Below are 23,008 nucleotides of genomic sequence, written 5' to 3' on the forward strand. Positions count from 1 at the left end.
ACGTTCATGCATTGGAGAAGGAAATGGCAACCCACTCCAGTGTTCTTGCCTGGAGAATCCCAGGGACGGGGGAGCCTGGTGGGCCGCCGTCTCTGGGGTCGCACAGAGTCAGACACGACTGACGCGACTTAGCTTAGCTGCTGCTGCGTCGCTTCAGTCATGTCCAACTCTGTGCGACCCCAGAGACGGCGGCCCACCAGGCTCCCCCGTCCCTGGGATTCTCCAGGCAAGAACACTGGAGTGGGTTGCCATTTCCTTCTCCAATGCATGAACGTGAAAAGTGAAAGTGAAGTCGCTCAGTCGTGTCTGACTCCCAGCAACCCCATGGACTGCAGCCTACCAGGCTCCTCCATCCATGGGATTTGCCAGGTAAGAGCACTGGAGTGGGTTGCCATTGCCTTCTCCAGTTTCACCTTGGTGAAACCCTGCCAACTCAATATCTGGCAATGGTCCAGAGTTTCCCCCACTAATCCAAAATCCACAAAAGCATTAAAAACAAATGTTCTGTTTCTCTCAAGACCTTCTGCCAAATTTCTATCCTAGCTGCCTTGCCTAATGTCTAGCATGGCCCCCTTACCTGAGCTGGAAATACTCAAGCCACCAGGTAGGAGGGTTTGACTGGAGCTGTGTCTTCACTCTTGCTGGGAGGTATGCTGATGACCAAGCCGCCTGGAGTGAGGGGAGCCCTTCTGCCCCACATGGGCATGTCTGTCCCTGGCCTGTCTGAGTCCAGGGCCCCAAGCTTTGCAGTGGTGGCCTATTCTCAGTCCAGGGTGGACTCCTTTGCTGCTCCCCTTCCTGATGAGATCTTGTGTTTATTTGCACAATGATGAAATCTGTCCCTGTAAAGTCCATTTACCTGCAAAATACTTCCCTCCAAAGCAACAGGTCTAAGTTGAAAGCTCTCCATTTAATTTACTGAGTTTTGTAGATCCCTTAGTATGCTAGATAAATTCCAGAGTGATTGTATAAGGAGACACCAATGGAGAGAAAACCTTTATTTGCATAATAACAAACGCAGGTGAAGAAAGAAGTATAGGAGAACTAGATCAAGGTGGAAGAATCTTGGTGGAAGAAAAGAGTATAAAAGGCCCTCTGGGGATCAGACAGGAAGAGCAGAGGCGCTCTCTCTACAAACTCGTTCTGTGATTAGCATCAGGACTGCTCTGAACTAGCGTTCCTTAGGACTTCTCTTTCCTTGGTTAAGAGACTACCTGCTGGCCCCTTTCCTTGTCTCCCAATCCCAAAGTGCTCCCTCCTCCAAACCTGATGGAGGAGCACAGCTCTGTACCCAAATGTGTTTGGCAGAAACTACTCAGAAAACGTTACTCGGATTTTTTGCAGCTCTTAGAGATTGTGACACCCTTAGATCCCCAGGATTGGCTCCTCCTGGGACCAGAGGACTCTGGGTTTTCTAATAAGGAAGATCCTGGCCAGTTGGTCCAAGAAGGGCCCGGATTCTCTTCCAGCCCGGTGTCTCTGTAGAAATGTCCCCTGGAGAGGAAGGTGCTGCTGCAACAGGGGATGTCACCTGAGTTTTCAAGTGTGTACTCTGGTGAAAGAAAGTTGGGAGAGGCCAACTCGATCCTCTGTTTCCCTCCCAGGCACAGGTCTTTATGCCCCTCCCTAGCCACTTTTCTTCCCAAATTAAAGTACCAAGTAAAAGTCCCCACCTGACAGCACACCCTCCTCCTTTACCAGGCACTGTGAGTCCCCCTGACCCCCCACCTCCACCGCCACCACGAGTCCCAGCCCTCCCTCACCACCCTCACCAAGACCAGATCATCCCTCTAGTCCCACCTATGACTTTGGCAGCAGGCGCACACTCCATGCACTCCCATTTCTTACAGTTGGATCTGAGAGAGGAGCAGTTCCTATGGGTTCCATGGGATCCGCATGTAGCGCACAGAATGAGGCGCCACTTCCTACAGGAAGAGCCAAGGGAGGGTGGTGGGACAAACGGAACACTCAGAACCACTCTCAGGATGTTCGCTGCAGTTCAGGCCCTTGCTGAGGTCTTCCTAGGAATCTTTCACTACACATTCTACTCAAGACGGAGGGGTGCCTGAGTGCTGATCCCGGGGCCTGTGGTCAGGCACAGCCACGCACAAGGTAGACTGGGAAGGAATGGCCCTGAGTGTCTCTCCATGGGGCACAAGGAGAGCAGACCCAGCAGAGAGACCTGTTCACTTGTGCATGAGTGAGTCCTGAGCTGCTCAAGGATGGGACTTAGCAGCTGTGTTTGCCCTGAGATCTGCAGACAAAGGTAAATTTCTTGTGCCTGAAAACTGTGCCAAGCCCTAAGATCGCCCTGATGAGAGATCTTTCTAGTCAGGAACTTTTCCCTACCCTTCTTCCTCAGAGCTGTCTCTGCCTCGTTCATACAGACAGATGGGGGCATCACAATGCTGATAGCGCTGATACAACTCTGAGAAAGCCCCTGGCTCGAGTTCCCAGGCAGCATCTCTGCAGTGGGAGAAGAAACAGTGAGTAAGGGACGTACAATCGGTTGGTAAAACCTTTGTTCACCCTGGAAGAACTAGCAAGAACTCAAGCTAGTACAGCAAGAGTTCAACAGGCTGCCCAAATGCTTCAACAAGGCGGGGCAAGTGGTCTGGCAGTGGGAGAGGGTTGACGCAGATGAGTGGAACACAGGGGTTCCTTAGCTCCACACTGGAATTCAAGAACTCAACGAATCCTGTTCCCCAGAGCACCTTTTTTGGGAAACATGCACACCACCCCTACTTTCCTCCCCGCTCCATTCCTTTTTATAATCGAAAAGCTCTCCCACCACCCTTCCCTTTTCACTGTGTATCAATGCTTCTGCTACTTCCTCATTCTCTGAACTATCCTTACACTCACCTCCTTTCTAGAAACCTAGGCAACCCACTCCCTGGCTCAATTCCTGTGGTCAAGTTTCCACTACCTGTCTGGAATATGAATTCCCATTCTTAGCATTTCTTGAGGAAACTCTTCTCGATTGTTGCACTGTGGACATTTGAAGAAATGCTTTGCTGATGTGTGAGCATATTTCTGTAAGATAAACATGGAAAAACTTTGTGCTTATAAAAACACTCTCTTTGATCACATTCTTTCCACCCTTACCGTCATTTTACAGAGGATACTGCTAAGAGAGGTTAGGGCGAGGGCTGCAAACCCAGGGGTCAGACCAGGGACCAAAAGCTCAAGAGAGCACCCAGGAGTGCCTCAGGTGTCATCTTCAGCCATGGGGTCTGGCAGTGGTCAACCTGGCTGGGGTCAGGTACTGTGGATACACGTTTCCCTGTCCTTCAATCTCAGGAACCACAGCTGATTGTGAAGCTACTTGACTCATTCTAGGAGTAGTTCATTCGCTCCAGCCATCCTGAGGATTTTGTTCAGTCTAAATAATGAATGAGGTACTGCAGGTCAACGATGACCAGAGACCCAGCTAAGTTTCTTCTGGAACCAGTTCTGCATACAGACTTCCAGCACAACGCACAGACGCTGAGATTGCCTGAGCATTCCCAGGATGCTCAGAGCTGGGCCATTGGGATGGTCCCCAGAGCAGAGAGAGCCCCACCTGTATGCACTTCCGGTGGTAGATGGCTTGGCTACAGCATGGGCTCTGGATGTTTTCAACACTTATTTGGGATAAGTCTTCACAACACAAGATACAGCTTTCCTCCCCCACGTTCCTGCGTCGGATGTTCTGTGTAGGGCGATGTTCCCCACAAAATGATCTGTGGCAGAGTAAATAGGCTTCGTTTTTTGTTTGTAAATGATGCAGTTTTCCAGCTGCCCGTAAGAGGAATAGCAATCAACCACTCTGGCCCGTCTCCAGTGAACCTCCAAGCTCATGGGCAGGAGGAGGAGCAGGATGAGGAACAGCCACATGCCTTCTCACAGCTGCTTTCCCACTGAGCAAAGCTCCACAGCCTCCTGTTCCTGAAAGCCCCACTTAGTTCTGAGCAGCTGTCTAAGAACCCCAGCTGTTTGTAATTTAAGGAGGGGATGGGAAGCAAGAAGCAAATCTGTGAAATCGCCAAGTCAAGACACTGTTTCTCATTATCAAATGGAGGGACAGATTTTCTGGTGAATCAAAATAGGCCCGTGAGAACTGGACTCTGATTTCATCAGATGCTAAATAACAAATTACAAAAGGGCAGCTCAACTTTCCCCCTTCATCACTCACTTGTACTCTCCAAAAAATTGTGAAAGGCAACCCCTTTCTAGGCCACAAGGAAGATGGAAGTTTCTGGCACATTGGTCCTTCTGGCAGTTGATGGCAGCTCCCTTTCTCTTGCACACAAAGCAGATCTGCAAATGAAATCCCAAGCAGTACTCAGGGCCCCAAGACAGACAGACAGAAAAACACTCTGTAGCATAGCATCCTATGGAACGGAAATTCTTTGACACAGCAGCCATTCCTCTTCCTCAGTGACCTAGAAGCTCTAAGGCATGCCAAAGCTGAGCTTCAAGCAGCACTGCATTCTTTTTGGCTTTCTCAGGATGTTGCTCCCTCACCTGACTTAGGACACTATACCCTAGAGAAGGATGGAACTTAAGAGAAAGACTAGTGGGAAATTCAAGAGTCCTTGACTTTGAAACTACCAATTACGGAAAAGAACAGCAACAGGGATGAGAGGAGTAGTAGAAGAGGCCTACCCCAAGCCCCCATTTCAGGGGATTCTAACCTTCCTAGAGGCCCGGGCTGCCTCCTTTCTGATGTCTTCAGGTAGGAATCCATGGAAACCTCTGTTGGATTGGCCCCTCTGAGGCAGCTTGCTAGATAGGATCTAGAAGGGCAGCAGAACCAGGCTGTCAACACTGATGATCAGTGAGACAGTGCAGTGGGGTGAGAAGGATGACAGGGTAAGACAGCCAAGAAATAGAGCTTGGTGGGATACATATGCATTCACAGGACAATTTATTTAACAAAGGTTTACATAGCACAGGCATTGGGGACTCTTAAGTGCTTTCCAAATATTAACTTATTTAATTCTTGCAACAACCTTAAGAGGTAGGTACATCATCATCCCCATTTTATAGTCTAGAGAGATCATCTGACTGGATCAAGACCACGGAACTCCAGAACCCGGGCTTTCATCCACCTTTGTGCTATGCCATCTTTCATTTATTGAGGACTGTTTTTGTGTGCTGAGCACTTTGAGAAACACACCTAATGCAGTGACTCATTTTCTGCTCACAAACCTGTCATACGGATGCCACTGCGATCCTCATCTTAGAGGCCACTGAGGTACAATGCATTAAGTGACCTCGCTGGGGTCACACAGCAAGGAGGCAGCTGAGTGGTGTTCACATCCGGGCCCCCAGAACCCACACTCTCCCTCTCTTGCTGTGCTGACCCTTGGTACAGAATCAATACTCTTCGCAGAGTGTATTCTTTACAGAAAAGGAAACGAGGCTTTAAAGTCACCCAACTGTAGTCATTCTGGCTTATAGGGAAAGGAGAGGTATTGAACTTTTCTTTGAAAACATACTTTAAAGGACCTTTTGTTTCTGAAAAGCCCCTAAAACAGAGTCTAGAATGGGAAATCAAACAAAAAGCAGCTGAATTGTTATGTACCCAAGAACCGTGGACATGTACGTACTTTGGAAGAATTTCACACCTGAGCCCCACCCCAAGAAGCTTCCAAAAATATTAGACTTTACAGTAATTACATGTAATATAATGGGGACCGAGGTTATTTTAACAATAGCAAAATAGCAAAAGTGAGCCTACAAGGTTGGATGACTTGAGGATACTTGAATCATAGCCCAATTAGGCCTAAAACATATTTATGTTTACACTCACTCAAGGCTTTAGGACTATATGAGTGATTTTTATCTATACTTTTAAGTGTTATTAATATTTTCTACAATGAACTGTGTAATTTCTATAAATAGAAAATTCAATAGTGAAAGATTAAAAACAATCTAAATGTCCTTTAATAGGAGTTTAATACTTTTTGGCACACCTGTACCATGGGATATCCACCAGTTATTAAAAAAAAAAAAAAACTAGATCAGTATATTCTAAGTGGAAAGATCTCTGTAAATATATGAGCTTAAAAAAATACAAAGCACTGTGTATGTTTATTTTTATGTTGAAAATATATATGTGGAAAAATGCATTGAAATTAAACAAGATCAGATCAGATCAAATCAGATCAGTCGCTCAGTCATGTCCGACTCTTTGCGACCCCATGAATCGCAGCATGCCAGGCCTCCCTGTCCATCACCAACTCCCGGAGTTCACTCAGACTCATGTCCATCGAGTCAGTGATGCCATCTAGCCATCTCATCCTCTGTCGTCCCCTTCTCCTCCTGCCCCCAATCCCTCCCAGCATCAGAGTCTTTTCCAATGAGTCAACTCTTCGCATGAGGTGGACAAAGTACTGGAGTTTCAGCTTTAGCATCATTCCTTCCAAAGAAATCCCAGGGCTGATCTCCTTCAGAATGGACTGGTTGGATCTCCTTGCAGTCCAAGGGACTCTCAAGAGTCTTCTCCAACACTACAGTTCAAAAGCATCAATTCTTCGGCGCTCAGCCTTCTTCACAGTCCAACTCTCACATCCATACATGACCACAGGAAAAACCATAGCCTTGACTAGATGGACCTTTGTTGGCAAAGTAATGTCTCTGCTTTTGAATATGCTATCTAGGTTGGTCATAACATTCCTTCCAAGGAGTAAGCTTCTTAATTTCATGGTTGCAGTCACCATCTTCAGTGATTTTGGAGCCCAAAAAAATAAAATCTGACACTGTTTCCACTGTTTCCCCATCTATTTCCCATGAAGTGATGGGACCGGATGCCATGATCTTCGTTTTCTGAATGTTGAGCTTTAAGCCAACTTTTTCACTCTCCACTTTCACCTTCATCAAGAGGCTTTTGAGTTCCTCTTCACTTTCTGCCATAAGGATGGTATGCAGGTCAGGAAGCAACAGTTAGAACTGGACATGGAACAACAGACTGGTTCCAAATAGGAAAAGGAGTACGTCAAGGCTGTATATTGTCACCCTGTTTATTTAACTTCTATGCAGAGTACACATCATGAGAAACACTGGACTGGAAGAAACACAAGCTGGGATCAAGATTGCCGGGAGAAATATCAATAACCTCAGATATGCAGATGACACCACCCTTATGGCAGAAATTAAACAAGACCTGACGCCAAAACAAGATAGGAGTTACAAGAATGAAAAGTCACAGACCAATCTTTCTCATGAGCATAGATACAAAAATGAAACAAAATACTGAATCCAGCACCATATAAAAAGGATTATATACCATGACCAGGCAGAACTTGAGCCAGAGATGCAAGATTAGTTTAACATTAAAGTATTCAATCAATGTAACAAACCACATTAACAAAATAAATGAGAAAAACCACGATCATCTTGATACAGAAAAAACATTGGACAAAATTCAGCACATATTCATAATACCCTCCACAAACTAGAAATAAAAGGGAGCTTCTCTAATCTGGTGAAAAACCTACAGCTAACATCATAGTTTAATGATGAAAACCTGGATGCTATCCTCTAAAGTTAGGAACAAGACAAGATATTCACTCAAATAACTTCTATTCAACACTAAAGGTCCCAGCTATTACAATAAAGGAAGAAGAATTAAAAGACATAAAGATTGGAAAGAAAGAAGTAGAACTGCTTTTATGCGCCCATAATTGTGTACACAGGAAATCCTAAAGGCATTCACAAAAAATTAAAAAAATAAAATCTACTGAATAAGTGAATTTAACAAGATTGCAGATATAAAATCAAAGAATAAAAATAAATTGCATTTCTATACACCAGCAACCTTGAAAATTAAATTTTAAAATACCATTATATAATAGCATAAAAATCACAAACTATGTAGAAATACATTTAACAAAATATGTGCAAGACTTCTTCACTAAAAAACATTGCTGAGGTAAATTTTTAAAGACCCAAATTAATGGGGAAATATGTCATGTCCATGGACTAGAAGATTCAATATGGCTTGTCAATTTTTCCCAAATTGATCTATAAATTCAGTGCAATACCAATCACTAACATGACAAGCCCTTTTTTAAACAAGAAAAGTTGACAAGCTAAATATAAAATGTACATGGAAAAGGAAAGCATGTGATACTGATTGCCAAAGCAATCTTGGAAAAAGACTACAGAATTTACAATACTTAATTTCAAGACGCTTTAAAGATGATCAAAACAGTGTGGTATTGGTAAGGACTGACACACACATCAATGACAGAAAACAGACCATGCAGATCCACGGACATGTGGTCAACAGATTTTGACAAAGACACTGAGGCAGTTTAATGGGCAGGGAAAGATTTCCTGGGACACACAAACAAGCACTAACAATAAAAGGAAAAACGGATAAACTAGACTTCATCAAAATTAAAAACTTCTGTCCTTCAAAAGATGTCATTAAAGCAGGGGGAAGGGGTGGGATGTGTGATGTTGGCCTCAGAGGTGGCCAGAAGAAGCCCCTGAAGCCCAAGAAGCAAGCCAAGGACAAGGCATTCAACAGAAACAGAGGAAAAACAGAAAAAACTCGGGAAGCTAAAAGCAAAGGCCGGGAAGAAAGGTCCCCTAGCCACATGGAGAATTAAGAAACCTGGCAAAAAGTTGTTCCTTGTGCCTGAGGCAATGATGAGCCTTAATTCCATCCCAGGTGTTTCAACATCTGGATTACCTGCCGTAACATCTGTTGCCACCTATACCTAGAATGCAGTGTTATCCTGAAACCTATTGTAAACTTAAGAATAAAATTTGCAAAAACAAAAACAAACAAACAAACAAAAAATAGATATACAGTGACTTATCTTGACTTTAATTCTCCGAGAAGGCGATGGCACCCCACTCCAGTACTCTTGCCTGGAAAATCCCATGGATGGAGGAGCCTGGTAGGCTGCAGTCCATGGGGTCGTGAAGAGTCGGACACGACTGAGCAACTTCACTTTCACATTTCACTTTCATGCATTGGAGAAGGAAATGGCAAGCCACTCCAGTGTTCTTGCCTGGAGAATCCCAGGGATGGAGGAGCCTGGTGGGCTGCCGTCTATGGGGTCGCACAGAGTCGGACACGACTGAAGCAACATAGCAGCAGCAGCAGCAGCAGCAGCAGTCATTTCTACTTTAGCTATGAGGTTCACATAAACCCAGCCCAAAATCCTGCCAAAATGTGTTCTTTGTTCTATCCTGAATTCTGTACCACCTGTAATTAAACCAACTCACTTGAAAAAAATAAAAAAGGCAAATCATAGACTGGGAGAATACACATATCAGAAAAAGGATTTGTAGCCAGAATGTATAAAGAGCTCTTATAACTCAATAAGACAAAACAACTTTTTTTTTGCCTGACCAGGGATTGAACCCAAGTCTCCAGACAACTAGACTTTTTAAATGGACAAAATATTTGTACAGACACTTCACAAAAGAAAATATGTAAATAGCCAATAAGCACACAAAAAGAAACTCAACACTTTAGGTCACCAGAAAAATGTAAATTAAAACCACAATGAGATACCAAAACATACCTACTAGAATGGTAAAATTAAAAAGACTAACAATATAAATTTTGGAAAAGAATATTGGACAAATAGAAATCTCATAAATTGCTAGTGACAGTATAAACTAGTACAACCACTTTGGAAAGTGATTTGGCAACTTCACATGAAGTTAAACATATAGTTAGTAATTCCACTCCTAGACATTTGTCCCAGAGAAGTGAAAGCATGTTTTCATAAAAAAATTTGTACATGAATTTTCACAACAGCTTTATTCATAAAACCCCCCAAATGGAAACATTCAAATGTTCATCAGCAGGTGGATAAAAAAGCAAATTATAATATATTCATACAACAGAAGACTACTACACTATAAAAAGGCACAGGCTAACAAACCATGCAACAAGGGTCCATTTTCAAAACATTGTGTTGAATGAAAGTAGCAAGACTCGAAAGAGTACAGATTGTATGGTTTCATTTATATGAATTATGAGAAGAGAGAAAAGTAGTCTATTGAGCAAAACAGTGATTATCTTTGAGAGAACTAACTGGAAAGGGTAGGAGGGAACTTTCTGGCATGATAGAAGTATTTATTTTGATTAGGATAGTGTTTACATGCAAACATACGTTTTATCCCCATGATATATGAGTGTATCATGATATATGAGCTTATCATCAAACTATACACTTGAAATGAGTGCATTCCATAGCATACAAACTATACTTAAGAAAAAGAGAATACCAGGGAAAAAATAACTGCAAGAACTGTTTGCTTCTGGGGAGAAGGAGAAGGACTGAGAACACTGTTAATGGGAAGAGACTTTATATTGTACATACTTTATAATGTTAGAGGATTTTATATCAGGCACACATATTACTTCTTAAAAATCAGATTTTAAAAGAAAATAGCCATTAAGAAAAACAAGCCAACATGGCAATGCATCTGAGGCTGGGTGCAAAAACAAAGCCCAGACTATATAAAAAATCATAGGACATTCAAAGCAAAGGGGGCCTTATACTTACAAGACAGAAATAATGCACACTGAGATTGTCCTTCTGAAGAAATTCCCCTAATTTTTCGGGATCCCCAGGTTCTTGAAGGCATAGCCGGCAAACTGCAAAAAGGATGTTAGGAATTCATTTTGGGAACATAACCATCTAAGTACAAGGAGGAGGAGAGTACTGGGAAGAGGATCATTTTAACAAGGAAGAGGCTGGGCTGAAGTGGTATTGGGTATCAATTAGTCTTTTATATGATTTTAGCCACATCTGAAGGAGTTGGCTGCAACTGCTCACTTCATATACTTTTGCCTCAAGTGGCTTTACTTGTTCCTTGCCCTTTGGATGTGACAGTTAAAAATTACAGACCCTGAGTTCAGGATCTTAGCGATTCTGGGAAGAACGGACAGTGAGAAGTTTGCTGCCCTCTACAGGCGGCCTTTGCTGAGGCTGGGAGGCAGCAGCTGAACAGAACCACTTGTCTTTCTTACCAGGCCCTGAAGAACGCTTCCTCTGGGTTACCCTCTTTGTCTTGGCAGATCTTCTACACAAGAAATGGAAAAAATACAAGTAGTCTTTGAGGATTCTATTGACACCTTTTGTAACATTTCCCTCAAAATGTTAAACCACGGACCTGATGAAGGACCAAGATAGCTAATGGCTAAGACATTAGTTTTCTTCTTCCTTTTTCATATTTTTGAAAGCACACACCATGCCCACTGAATTATTTGAACTATGTGAGAGCACAGTCATCTTTCTGTCCGCGTGTCTCTATCGCCTGTGTGGACTGAATGATGCAAGAACAAACCCCCTTTTATTCTTTTACTGTTTCTGCCTTCACCTACCCTGAATCTCAAGTGGTACTATGTTCACAAAGCCTAATAAAATGATATTAAAATCGATTAAGAATTTCTTATTGCTAGGCAATATTCCTGGCTCTTTACATGTATTAGCTCAAAGGATTGACAGAATACTCTAAAAAGTGAGTGCTATTATTGTATATTTTCTAGATGAGGAACTGAGGCCTAAAGAAATGAAGTAACTTGTCCCAGGTCACCTAGTTAGCAAGTGTCAGAGCCAGGGTCACTCCAGTGTTCTTGCCCGGAGAATCCCAGGGACAGAGGAGCCTGGTGGGCTGCCATCTACAGGGTCGCACAGAGTCGGACACGACTGAAGCGACTTAGCAGCAGCAGCAGAGCCAGGATATGAACCTGGGCAGCAGGGCTCCAGAGCCAGGATTTTGTCTGTAGGGACATCCCTGGGAAGATAGGTTAGGGGCAGCTTCCAGGGGACCACTGGTGTGTGCTTCCACACTAACCAACCCCAGTCTCCAAGACCACGCAAAGGAGACAGAAAGTAAAGCATATACTACAGGCCACCGGGCAATTTCTCCCAAACTCTGTTAAGTCGCCTACTCCACCTCAATCTTTGATATTCCTTCTTCTTTTCTTTTATAGACTTCATTCGCTGCTGCCTCTCTCTCTCCTATCTTGAACTCTTCTGTACTATAATGAGGACAATACAGGCTCTTCCAGCTATAAATATAAATAAGTCAGCTATTAAATCTACATTAATTAAGTTCCATAAGGTCAAAGCAACAGTGCACTTTACCTCCCCATCCATGTAACAGAAAAAAAGGGACCCACCCAGTATCAATGCCAGTAATAGCCAATAATTACTAACTGTATCCAGAACTGTTCTGGGCATTTCACATTTAACTTGCAAACCCCCCTGGAAATAGGTACCATTTTATCCCTATATTCAAGGTGAGGAAACAGGTACAGAGAGGTCACAGAGGGGCACCTGCATAGGATCAGAATTACTGATATACCACAGCAGTGTGAGAACTTGGGAGATACTATTTGAACTGGCTAACTGGTTCTTCGTTTTATGTCTACTAAATATACAAGGTAGCACTCCTAACACCTCCTTTTGCCCCCAAGTACAAGCTCCTTAATTCTACGCAGGAAAAGCTAGGTTAGGTAGCTCTTTCCTAGGAAAAGAAGCCTGTGGGATTCTGGCTGCCTAAAGCGAGAACTCCCTCTAGTGAGAGACAAGATATAACCCTGACAAACCACCCTTTGGCTCCTATCACTTCTTTTCACCAGGCTCAGATGGTCACTGAGGTCTGGCCTGTTCTCAACCTTCCTCTAGATCTGAGCCAAGATTAAAAGGCCCCAAAATGGAGAAGACACCCTGCCACTCCTTCCCTGACTAATGTCAGCTGACTACAAATTCAGAGTTTTCATTGGTTAGGGGGGAAATTCCTGAATGGGAAGGGGGACAAAATAAATAAAACCCACTCCTATGAAGGAAGCACAGTGTCAAGTCAGTGGAGAGGACAGCATTTCTTAGGAGCGTTGAGTGAATTAGGTCAGTCCAGGGACACACACTCCAGCACCCACATCCTCAGAGCATATAGCTGGAGAGCATAAATATCTTCAGGGACTGTATGAAGGTAACTACTCAGGCAACTAGTTGTTCAGAAATCTAAGGCTCCATCTCTTCTAACCCATGAGTTGCACCTGCATTGATAATGACATTTGGTGGCTTATTTAACAAAAGCACTTGGACAGGCTGAAAAAGAAGGGCATGACTAGGGGATCCACGTTAGCAGGCTACAGAACAGTTCCAAGTCATTGGGGGAATCCAGATCATCTAGCAATAGAAATAAAACCTTAAAACTTCAGTTGTTTGCATCGCTGGACCAAGACGTTCCTTGAGTTAGATTCTGTGCACACTGGTAGTTACAGGAAGACGCAACGGTCTTTAAAGCATGTGAGGAGGACGTTGCAAACGTTGGCTTCCACAAGCTGCTCAGTTCGAGGTTTCCTAACCAAGCGGATGCTCCCTTGAACCGGTTATCAAGTTGTTTCGCTGGATAAGTGCTGCATAAAACTTGTTGAAAAAATTAAAACTAAAGAAGCGTGTTCGGCGCCGCCGCTGCAAGAATAAACGATGATTTATTGGAAAATACTGTAAGTGTGGCCACAACCGTCCCCCGGAGGTAACAGCCGGAGATGGTGCTCAAGGAGCATCCCGCGAATGCCAGACCAGGCTCATGTCGCGCCTGCCGGGCGGCTGGTGCGGGGCCGGGCCGGAGGTCGCCTCCGCCGGTCGCTCCTCACGGTAGCACACGGGCCGCCGCTCTCGGCTGGGGCCGCCCGTCCAGCTCTCGCCGAGGGCGCTGCTGTCCCGGAGCTTTATTCGTTGTCACAAGCCGTGGTAGCTACCTCACGGGCCGCCGCCCCGCGCGGTGACTGCGCCGGCGAAGGGGGTGAGCGTGCAAACGGGGGCCGAGTCACGCGGACTGCGACCCAGGGAGACTGAGGCCGCGGGGACCACCGCGACGCTGACCGTTGTGGCGTACCCGGACCGCTAACGGTCACGCGCCCGCCCCTCCCCTTCTCTCTCCACCTGGGCTCCAGCCCCGCCCCTTCCTCTTGCCCCGCCCTCTCGCGCAAGCGCGCCGGCGTCCGGAGTCCAAATTACGGAAGAGGAGCCTGGAGGCGGGGCGTAGGCCGTCGCGCAGAAGTGACGTAGTGCCGCCGGCGCGGGCGGGTGACGCGACGAGGCCCGTTGTCTGTGTGTGGGGTTAGGGGCCCCCGGGGCGGAGGGGGCTCCCGGCAGGGAGGCGGCGGGTGGGTCGGGAGGGCCTGGACATGGCGCTGAGGGCCCGCCCCGCGGGAAGATGAATAAGGGCTGGCTGGAGCTGGAGAGCGACCCTGGTGAGAAGGAGATCGGGCAGGCCGGGAGTTGGGGAGGCCGGGTGGGTCCGAGACGCGCCTTTCTGATCACCACTCGCTCCTCTTCTCGTTTCCCCCAGGCCTCTTCACCCTCCTCGTGGAAGATTTCGGTAAGAGCCTCTCCTGCCCGCCGGACCCGGGCTCTGGGGGCCTACTCCTGGGTCATCACTCCACAGCCAGGGGCTGCCCTTCCCGACTTCTTTTCCTTCCTTGATGGCAGGTGTCAAAGGGGTGCAGGTGGAGGAGATCTATGACCTTCAGAGCAAATGCCAAGGGTGAGTGACTTGGCGTCAGAGCCACCCTTTACACCTCGAGGGCTAGGGAGGGGCCTGAGAGAGAGTGCTCTTCAGGGAGGTAGTTTCAGAAGCCCCAAATTGTAAAATTTGTTATCAGGAAGCATCCCTCCTCCTTGGGTGCCCTCCTGATGAAGCTGGTACTGTGTTTTCCTTTCTCCCAGTTTTCCCTACGCACCACTCTTTATGTGGTACCCCCTTCCCTCCAAATTCTAACCATCTCTTAGGTTCAATTCAGCTGCTTTTTCTTGCCTTCCAGCTGGAAACCCCCTTCTCTTGACTCAGGTCACACAGTGTCTTTTGTGCAGCTGTAATTTACTAATGACTGCTTTAACATGCTCATGTGCCAGTGGTTTTAATTCCCACACAAGGGTGTCCTATGGATTGGTTGGTTTGTGGCATCTGACAAGGCCTCTCTTGGGTGACCAAGCTCAGGGTCTTGTCTTGGTGATCCTACAGAAGAGAAGTGTGGAGGAGCTGCTATAGTGACTGAACAGAGAAGTCTGCTTTTGTTTCCCAGGACAGAAGGGACTGCTATGGGTGTACATTTCCTTGCCTGACTGCACTGAGGCCCACGCCCTGGGTTTCAGAAGTTTGAATTAGTGTTTAAATATCACATCATATTGTTCTTGCCTTACCTTCTGTTCCTGCCTGGTCCTGGGCCATTGGTTCCAGCTTTTCCTTTCTTATCCCAGAACCCTAGACTGCATAAGGATGCTGAGCGGACTCCTGGAGCATCACAGCCAGAGGCTGATGCTTGACTCTGCCTGCATCAGGCTCCTGGGGTGTGAGGGCTCAGGGCCACTTTGGGCAGTCTTAGGAAGAAGCCACGGGAGAGGTGGGATCACAAGAAGGACACCCGAGAGGAGGGGAAAGGGGATGCAGATTGCCTTCCCCCACTTGACTGGTCAAGTTCTGTCCCTTCCTTTCCCCAGCCCCGTGTATGGATTCATCTTCCTGTTCAAATGGATCGAAGAGCGCCGATCCCGTCGCAAGGTCTCTACCTTGGTGGATGATACATCTGTGATTGATGATGATATTGTGAATAACATGTTCTTTGCCCACCAGGTCTGCTGGGCTCTGTGTTCTTTCTGCAGGGTGGGATGCTGCCATTTTCTTTGCTTGGAAAGTGGAAGAGGGGGAAGGCAAGAGGAGGAGATAGGCAGATACCGCAGGTGGTGGTTACAGAAGTCCCGAGGCAGAAGGAACTGAGCTCTTCTTCATGAAAAACAGGAAGTCTCTTTAAAGCAGGGCGATGCCTGAGTCCATTTTCCATGTCCCCAGACAGCTGATGGGTACTTAGTTGAATGAACAGATGTTGGGTAAAGATGAGGAGAGCTGATGAGGATTGTCCAGATATGACTGTCCTGCCTGGGACCCCTTTACTGACGAGTATGGGCTTGGTCTGAGGCGTGCTGTAGATGGGTGACTGTTCTTTGTTTCACAGCTGATCCCCAACTCTTGTGCCACCCATGCCCTGCTGAGCGTGCTCCTGAACTGCAGCAATGTGGACCTGGGGCCCACCCTGAGTCGCATGAAGGACTTCACCAAAGGCTTCAGCCCTGAGGTAGGCCACAGTGCCTTCCACTTGCCAGAAAAGGAGACAGACCTGGGGAAAAAGGAATATTCCTTAAGTCATGCCTTGTTAGGACTTTATCAGGCCACGTTGTTCTCCAGTGTCTACTGATTACCGTGTAGGGCCAGTAGAGCCTATTTTTGGGGGGCTCCAGAGCTCTCTTCTGCCCCCACCAGGCCTTTAGGAGGGTCCACCTGTGCTTGTTCCAGTTCCTGGAAGGTTTCCAGACCTGCTCTCCTGAGCTTTGTTTCCCACCTGAGAAGTTGCTCTGATGTGGCCTTATTTTCCTTCCTCTAGAGCAAAGGATATGCGATTGGCAATGCTCCGGAGTTGGCCAAGGCACATAATAGCCATGCCAGGTGTGTGGGAGCTGTGGGAATTGATGGGGGTGGGAACAAGGAACGGGGCTGTCCCATTCTGGGCGCTGACTGTGTCCTTCCCCAGGCCTGAGCCACGCCACCTCCCTGAGAAGCAGAATGGCCTTAGTGCTGTGCGGACCATGGAAGCCTTCCACTTTGTCAGCTATGTGCCTATCACAGGCCGGCTTTTTGAGCTGGATGGGCTGAAAGTCTACCCCATTGACCATGGTAGGGGGTTTCTCTGCTGACCCCCTAGGGGGTTGGGGCTCGGGGTCCTCAGGGGGGTGGGTCTTGACTTCAGGCTCTGGCTGGATAGCATGTTGTACTGCATTGTGCAGCTGGCCCCCTTTGGCTCAACTGCTGTCCATCCTTCTCCCACTCCTGGCCTGCCCGAGTTCAGGGTTTCCCACCTGCTGACTCCTCGTCTTGGTTTCCCCAGGGCCCTGGGGGGAGGATGAGGAGTGGACGGACAAAGCCCGGCGGGTCATCATGGAGCGTATTGGCCTCGCCACTGCAGGGTAAGGACTCTGTGCCTACCCTGACCTCTGGAGCTGTGCCCTCATCGGGAGGGACACAGAAGAGGGGACCGAGGTGGAGAGAGACCAGATGATTTGTGCGTGGCCACATGATGAATCTGGCAAAAGCAGGATTAGATCTTGGGCTCTCAGCTCCTTGCCCTATTTCCCATCCAGGCTATGTGTGGCCTGCTGCAGGATAGACTGGGGAGGGGCAGGCCATGGTGGAGCCTCGGGTGGCCCAGGTGTGCTGGCTCACACTTCCTGACAGGCTCCTCACACAGCTTGCTGGAAGGCACCGGCTGAGGTGCCCGGTGTGCATAGCCAGCTGCTGCCCGCCTGTGGGGGTGGGGCCTGTACCTGTGGCTGCAGGTGTGACTTCAGGGAGCCCTGCCAGCGTATCTGTCTCCTCCTGATGGCGGGGCCAGGGTGAGAGCTGCTCTCACGGCTGCGGCTGTGACTGCAGGGAGCCCTACCATGACATCCGCTTCAACCTGATGGCGGTGGTGCCCGACCGCAGGATCAAGTACGAGGCCAGGCTACACGTGTTGAAGGTGAACCGTCAGACCGTACTGGAGGCCCTGCAGCAGGTGGGGACCCCTCCTGCCCAGTCCGTGACTGGCCCAGCCACCCGCTCCTTCCCTCCACGGGGGCCTTGTCTCTTGATTCCCCAGTTACTCTCTATTGTGGGTCTGGGCTTCAACTAACCACTCCTTTCCTTGGCTCCCACGGTGGGACTTGGTGAGGGGAGGGGGAGGATAGCCTCTGAAAGGAGGTCTGGCTGATTTCTTTCCCTTTTGAGTGTGTGGAGTCTAGGCCCTTAGCCGTCTGGGGTGGAAGCCAGGGTCTCCCTTCACTTCTTTGCACCTTGGATTTTGATTTCAGCTGATCAGGGTAACACAGCCAGAGCTGATTCAGACCCACAAGTCTCAAGAGTCACAGCTGCCTGAAGAATCCAAACCCGCCAGCAGCAAGTCCCCTCTGGCGCTGGAAACAAGCAGGGCCCCGGTGGCCTCTGAGAGCACCCACACAGGTACTGGAGCTTCTCGGGCCTCAGAGCCTCCCCCTCACAGCTTGACGTTGGAAGCCCAGGCAGAGCAGGTCTTTTTCTGGGGAGGCTTGGGCAGTGGCTCAGGGCTCCTGTGGGCGGTCGGAAGTCTGCAGCCTGCAGCCCTGTCCCCTCCCCTTGGAACATGGAGGAAGAGCGGTCCCTCCCCAAAGAAAGGGCTGCCATGACCACAGGCCCCCAAGCCTTCTCTCTGAAGTATATGCCCTGTCTGCTTTCTCTGGACCTTTTTTTTTTTCACCTTCTTCTTTTTTTAATCTCACCCTTTTCCTGTCTCACTGTGGCCACGTTTGTTGATGCTGAATCCATCAGCTGTCTCTTCTGTTCTTCTCTGGGAAGGGGAGGGGAGACCAGGCCTGAGGACAACTTTTCTTGAGGGTCTGGCTGAAAGTCCTGCCTGTGCCCTCCCTCTCTCAGATGGCGTGGAAGAGGTGGCTGGTTCATGCCCACAAGCCCCGACTCACAGCCCTCCTAGCAAACCCAAGCTGGTGGTGAAGCCTCCAGGGAGCAACATCAATGGGGTTCCCCCCAACCCCACTCCTATTGTCCAGCGGCTGCCAGCCTTTCTGGACAATCACAACTATGCCAAGTCCCCCATGCAGGTAAGTGGGGAGGGTTCCCACCAGGGTTCTCTGGAGAGCCTGCCCCAGGCACTTTCCTCAGGTGGTCTCACGCATGTCTGCTCTCTGTCCCAGCCTAGGTGACCGGGGTTCTCTGTCTGATACTCAGAAGTGCCCACAACTGCAGGGATTTAGGGAGGCAGAGAGAGCTCCTCTGACTTTAAATTCAGTCTCAAAACCGTGGGGCTAAATGTTTAGGGCATGGGGTTCGGTTCTACTAGCAAAATAAATGCAGATGTTTCAGGGCACTCTCTTTCTCTTAGAAGCCCTGTGTAGGCAGGGGGCAAGGAGTGCTCTGGAGCACCTAGGTGGGTTCAGTGGGCTCAGCCTGGAGAACCATGCTGGCTTTCTGGGGGAGGTGCTGTGTCTGGCCAGGGCTGACTGGCCCCTGGCTCACGGCTGCACTGGGCCTCTGCTCCAGGAGGAGGAAGACCTGGCAGCGGGTGTGGGCCGCAGCAGAGTTCCAGTGCGCCCGCCCCAGCAGTACTCAGACGATGAAGATGACTACGAGGATGAGGAGGAGGACGACGCACAGAGCACCAGCTCCGCCATCAGGTCAGCCCCGGCTCTGTAAGGCTGGAGGTTGGGTGCTGCGGCGCCTATCTTGACTCTTCCAGCACAGAGAATGCCCTTCAGCAGATGACGCTGGACGCCTGCTGAGTGCAGGGCCTAGGGGAGGCAGACGTGAAGGGCCGACTCCAGATCCCCAGAAGTCTTCGGAGGGCTTGGGGCAGGGCTGTGCACATTTAAGTAGACATCAAGTCATGGCCTATTTGGAGGTGGCCTTGTGTCCAGGCCTTGAAGGATGGGGTCGGGTATCTTTGCTGAAGACACAGCATTGGCCAAAAGCCAGAAGTGAGGCAGCTGGAATAGAGGAGGTGTTCTCAGAGGACACCTGGCTGCAGCTGTCAGAGCTCAGAGTGCTAGGCTGGGCATGGCCAAGTCAGGCTGCTGGAGCTGCAGGGTCATTTCCTGAGGCTAAGAAGTGTTCAGGTCATCCTGGGCACTGCTGGATGTGGTCCCCTGGCCTCTTCCTTGGGCTCACCTCTCCTTGGGCTCACCTCTCCTTGGGCCCCACAGGTATAAGCGAAAGGGGCCGGGGAAACCAGGGCCATTGAGCAGCTCTGGAGATGGGCAGCTGTCAGTGCTACAGCCCAACACCATCAACGTCTTGGCCGAGAAGCTCAAAGAGTCCCAGAAGGACCTCTCGATTCCTCTGTCCATCAAGACGAGCAGCGGGGCGGGGAGTCCGGCTGTGGCAGTGCCCACGCACTCGCAGCCCTCGCCCACCCCCAGCAACGAGAGCACGGACACAGCCTCTGAGATCGGCAGCGCTTTCAATTCGCCACTGCGCTCGCCCATCCGCTCAGCCAACCCCACGCGGCCCTCTAGTCCCGTCACCTCGCACATCTCCAAGGTGCTTTTTGGAGAGGACGACAGCCTGCTGCGTGTTGACTGCATACGCTACAATCGTGCTGTACGCGACCTGGGTCCTGTCATCAGCACGGGCCTCCTGCACCTGGCTGAGGATGGTGTGCTGAGTCCCCTGGCACTGACAGGTGGGCCTTGGGTTGGCTCCCTGGCCTCTTGGCATATTGGAGAGGGAGGTGGCCAAGTGACCACCACGCATCCTGCACCCTGATGGGTCTTCTCTTGCCTTCTCTTCCCAGAGAGTGGGAAGGGTTCCTCCCCTTCCATCAGACCAAGCCAAGGCAGCCAGGGGTCTGGCAGCCCAGAGGAGAAGGAGGTGGTGGAGGCTGTGGACAGCAGAGAGAAGCCAGGGCTGGTCAGGCCTAGCGAGTCCTTGAATGGGGAGAAGTATTCACCCAAGGTGAGCCCTTCTGTGGCTTCCTTTCCTAATCCTGACAAGGGCTGGGCCCAGGGCACTGCCGTCCAGGTGCTGAGTTCTAGTGGGAATTATGGTGTGGAGGGTGGTGCCCAAAGCCAGGTGCCAGGAAGCCTGTCTGGGTGGGGTAGCGGCAGGGGCCTTGATACGCTCCAGGGCCTCTGGCTGCTTGCCCTTGCCTCTTGCTGCCCCCTGGTAGTTGGGCCTCGGGGCTGGCCAGCCCCCCTTCATGGGTGCCATTGGTGCATTTTGGCAGGAGCTGCTGGCGCTGCTGAAGTGTGTGGAGGCTGAAATTGCAAACTATGAGGCCTGTCTCAAGGAAGAAGTGGAGAAGAGGAAGAAGTTCAAGGTGGGCCCTCTCTCCAGCGGCCTGGTCTGCTGCCCACCTGTCTTCCCACAGGCGCGACCTGCTAGGGTCGGCTAGTGGCTGCTCTAGCGTCCTCAGGTCCTGATCCTTCTCTCCCTCAGATTGACGACCAGAGAAGGACCCACAACTACGATGAGTTCATCTGCACCTTCATCTCCATGCTGGCTCAGGAAGGTGAGCCAGGCTCAGCACCCTGGCCCTCAGGCCCCTTTCCTCTGGCCCCTGGGGGTTCTTGAGCTGACTGTGGTCTTGGGGAGGGCAGGAAGAGCCTCAGCCCCCGACCTGAGGCTGCAGCCAGTTGAGTCGCAGCTCCCAGGCATCCAACTGCCTGCTCAAAGGCCTGCGTCTCTCCGCAGGCATGCTGGCCAATCTGGTGGAGCAGAACATCTCAGTGCGGCGGCGCCAGGGGGTCAGCATTGGCCGGCTCCACAAGCAGCGGAAGCCGGACCGGCGGAAACGCTCCCGTCCCTATAAGGCCAAGCGCCAGTGAGGACTGCTGGCCAGACCCTGCGTTCACTCTTGCCGCCTGGCCCTCACCAGGGCCCTCCCCTGCCCTGTCCCCATCTTCCCAGTATTACCGGATAGTTCCAGTTGGAGAGCCCAGACCCTGGGAATGGGAGCCAAGCTGGGATCCTCGGCCTCGTGTCCCTGGGCCTGGCAGGGCAAGCTGGCCCCGTCATGCTCTGGAGGCAGCAGCTAGAGCTGAGGCCCAGTGAGGTGCTGCAGCTTCCTCCACAGCCGGCTGTGGAGCAGCAGGACCTGGCCTTTCTGCCTGGGCAGCAGAATATATATTTTACCTACAGAGACGTCTATTTTTCTGGGCTCTGACCTATCTTGCCACCACTGTGTTGACATAGTCAGCTTCCTGACTCTGAGCTCTCTCCTAACACTGTCATCCTGGAGGGCCGGAGTTACTCCTGCGGGGTCACAGCTGGGGGCCACGTGAGCAGTGGGCCCTGCTGCTCCAGCCCCTGGTGGTTCCTGCTGTTGGGGAAGCCAGGTCTGCTCTTCATTCCTCCTGGGAGAGCTCCAAACTCAGGGCCCTGGCTGCTGGACTAGGCTGGGAGTGGGGTGTCCCCGCAGGGGTGGGATGAGCAGCCTGCTGGGGTCCCGTGGCCTGAGCAGAGAGGAGTGTTTGAGCTGGTTGGCCTGGCTCCAGCCAGCCTCGTCGAGACTGCTCTCTGTGGCAGGGCCCTGGACTCTTTGTCTTCAGTGTTGTGGCCCTGGCAAGGGGCCTGCCTTGGGCTCCTGGGCTCAGAGGAGCCTTTGCCCAGGCCCTCAGTATTACCATGTCTCCCTCCTCTTAGAGACAGCAGAGACAGGGCTGCTTGCAAAAGCTGGCACCACTCAGCTCTCCCTGCCATGCCAGCTTTCTCAGCTTCTGCAGGGCACTCAGGGTGGGGGACAGCAGGACCAAGTCAACCAGTCGGAGCCCCATGTTCCCAGAGGGCCTGATGGCCAAGGGCTAATGGGTCCAGCACTGCCTCTGGAGCTCAGGCCCCAGACGGAGCCCCGTGGCCTTGGGCAGGCGGCTCCGAGGCGATCCAAGCCAGCCCCTTATGTGTACATAGTGACCAGGGTGGGGGGGCAGCTGCAGCCATGGCAACTGTCTCTCTGTGCTAAGCGTAGCCCGACCCCTCTGGCCTCTGTAAATACTGGATGGATGAATGAATAAAACTCTCCTTAAAAATAAGCCCACCTGTGCTTGCTGGCCTGAGGTTTGGAGGCTAGGCTGTGGTGGGAGTGAGGACCTAACCAGACCTGGGCTGGGCCCTGTGTGTGACCAGAGATGGGAGGGGAGTGCATTCTCATTCTGGGGCAGAGGTTCTTGGGACCCTAGGTCTGGGGTTTACGGCCCGAACTGGGCGGGGGGAGGGGGGGCTTCAGTGGGAGGCAGGACCCTGAGGAGTGGTGTGCAAGGTGTACTATGGGAGGAGAGGGCTGCGGCTTTACCCGACCTGACGGCTTTGTAACCTGAGAGGTGCTGGGACTCAGTGGAGGTGGTAGCTCCGCCTCTAGTCCTGCCTGGTACGCTGTCCCTGGAGGGGTCCTGGGACCTCACAAGGCTCACCTCTCTTCCCTTGCAGGTCAAAGCTTCCAGCTCTGCCATGCTTCCCCCTG

General features: G+C 50.2%; 2 protein-coding genes across 4 annotated transcripts; one reads left to right on the forward strand and one right to left on the reverse strand.

Annotated features, from left to right (window-relative positions):
- Positions 1-983: 983 nt before the first annotated feature.
- On the reverse strand, positions 984-13,890 carry PHF7 (PHD finger protein 7). 3 transcript variants are annotated; one of them, XM_002697023.6, is made up of 11 exons: positions 13,177-13,890; positions 11,920-12,034; positions 10,991-11,043; positions 10,524-10,615; positions 4,677-4,778; positions 4,175-4,299; positions 3,563-3,722; positions 2,927-3,033; positions 2,350-2,466; positions 1,801-1,925; positions 984-1,552 (listed from the first exon to the last, which is right to left on the reverse strand). In XM_002697023.6, exons 2-11 carry the CDS (start codon positions 11,961-11,963, stop codon positions 1,326-1,328), a joined length of 1,152 nt encoding a protein of 383 aa, XP_002697069.2. In that variant the 5' UTR covers positions 11,964-12,034; positions 13,177-13,890; the 3' UTR covers positions 984-1,325. The 3 variants fall into 3 exon arrangements, with proteins under 3 accessions (XP_002697069.2, XP_005223055.1, XP_059736072.1); XM_005222998.5 differs by having other exon boundaries at positions 12,803-13,890; XM_059880089.1 differs by lacking the exon at positions 2,350-2,466.
- Positions 13,891-14,154: 264 nt separating this feature from the next.
- On the forward strand, positions 14,155-22,580 carry BAP1 (BRCA1 associated protein 1; the record flags this gene model as incomplete). Its single annotated transcript, NM_001102549.1, is given in 17 exon segments — positions 14,155-14,227; positions 14,326-14,355; positions 14,466-14,520; positions 15,474-15,606; positions 15,986-16,105; positions 16,412-16,473; positions 16,559-16,701; positions 16,913-16,991; positions 17,509-17,578; positions 17,874-18,021; positions 18,472-18,656; positions 19,096-19,229; positions 19,755-20,233; positions 20,345-20,505; positions 20,777-20,869; positions 20,989-21,061; positions 21,244-22,580. Coding segments are annotated over 17 exon segments (2,136 nt in total). The 3' UTR covers positions 21,378-22,580.
- Between the last annotated feature and the right edge of the window lie 428 nt (positions 22,581-23,008).

Source organism: Bos taurus, chromosome 22 (assembly GCF_002263795.3).
Source record: "Bos taurus isolate L1 Dominette 01449 registration number 42190680 breed Hereford chromosome 22, ARS-UCD2.0, whole genome shotgun sequence".
Taxonomy (NCBI): domain Eukaryota; kingdom Metazoa; phylum Chordata; class Mammalia; order Artiodactyla; family Bovidae; genus Bos; species Bos taurus.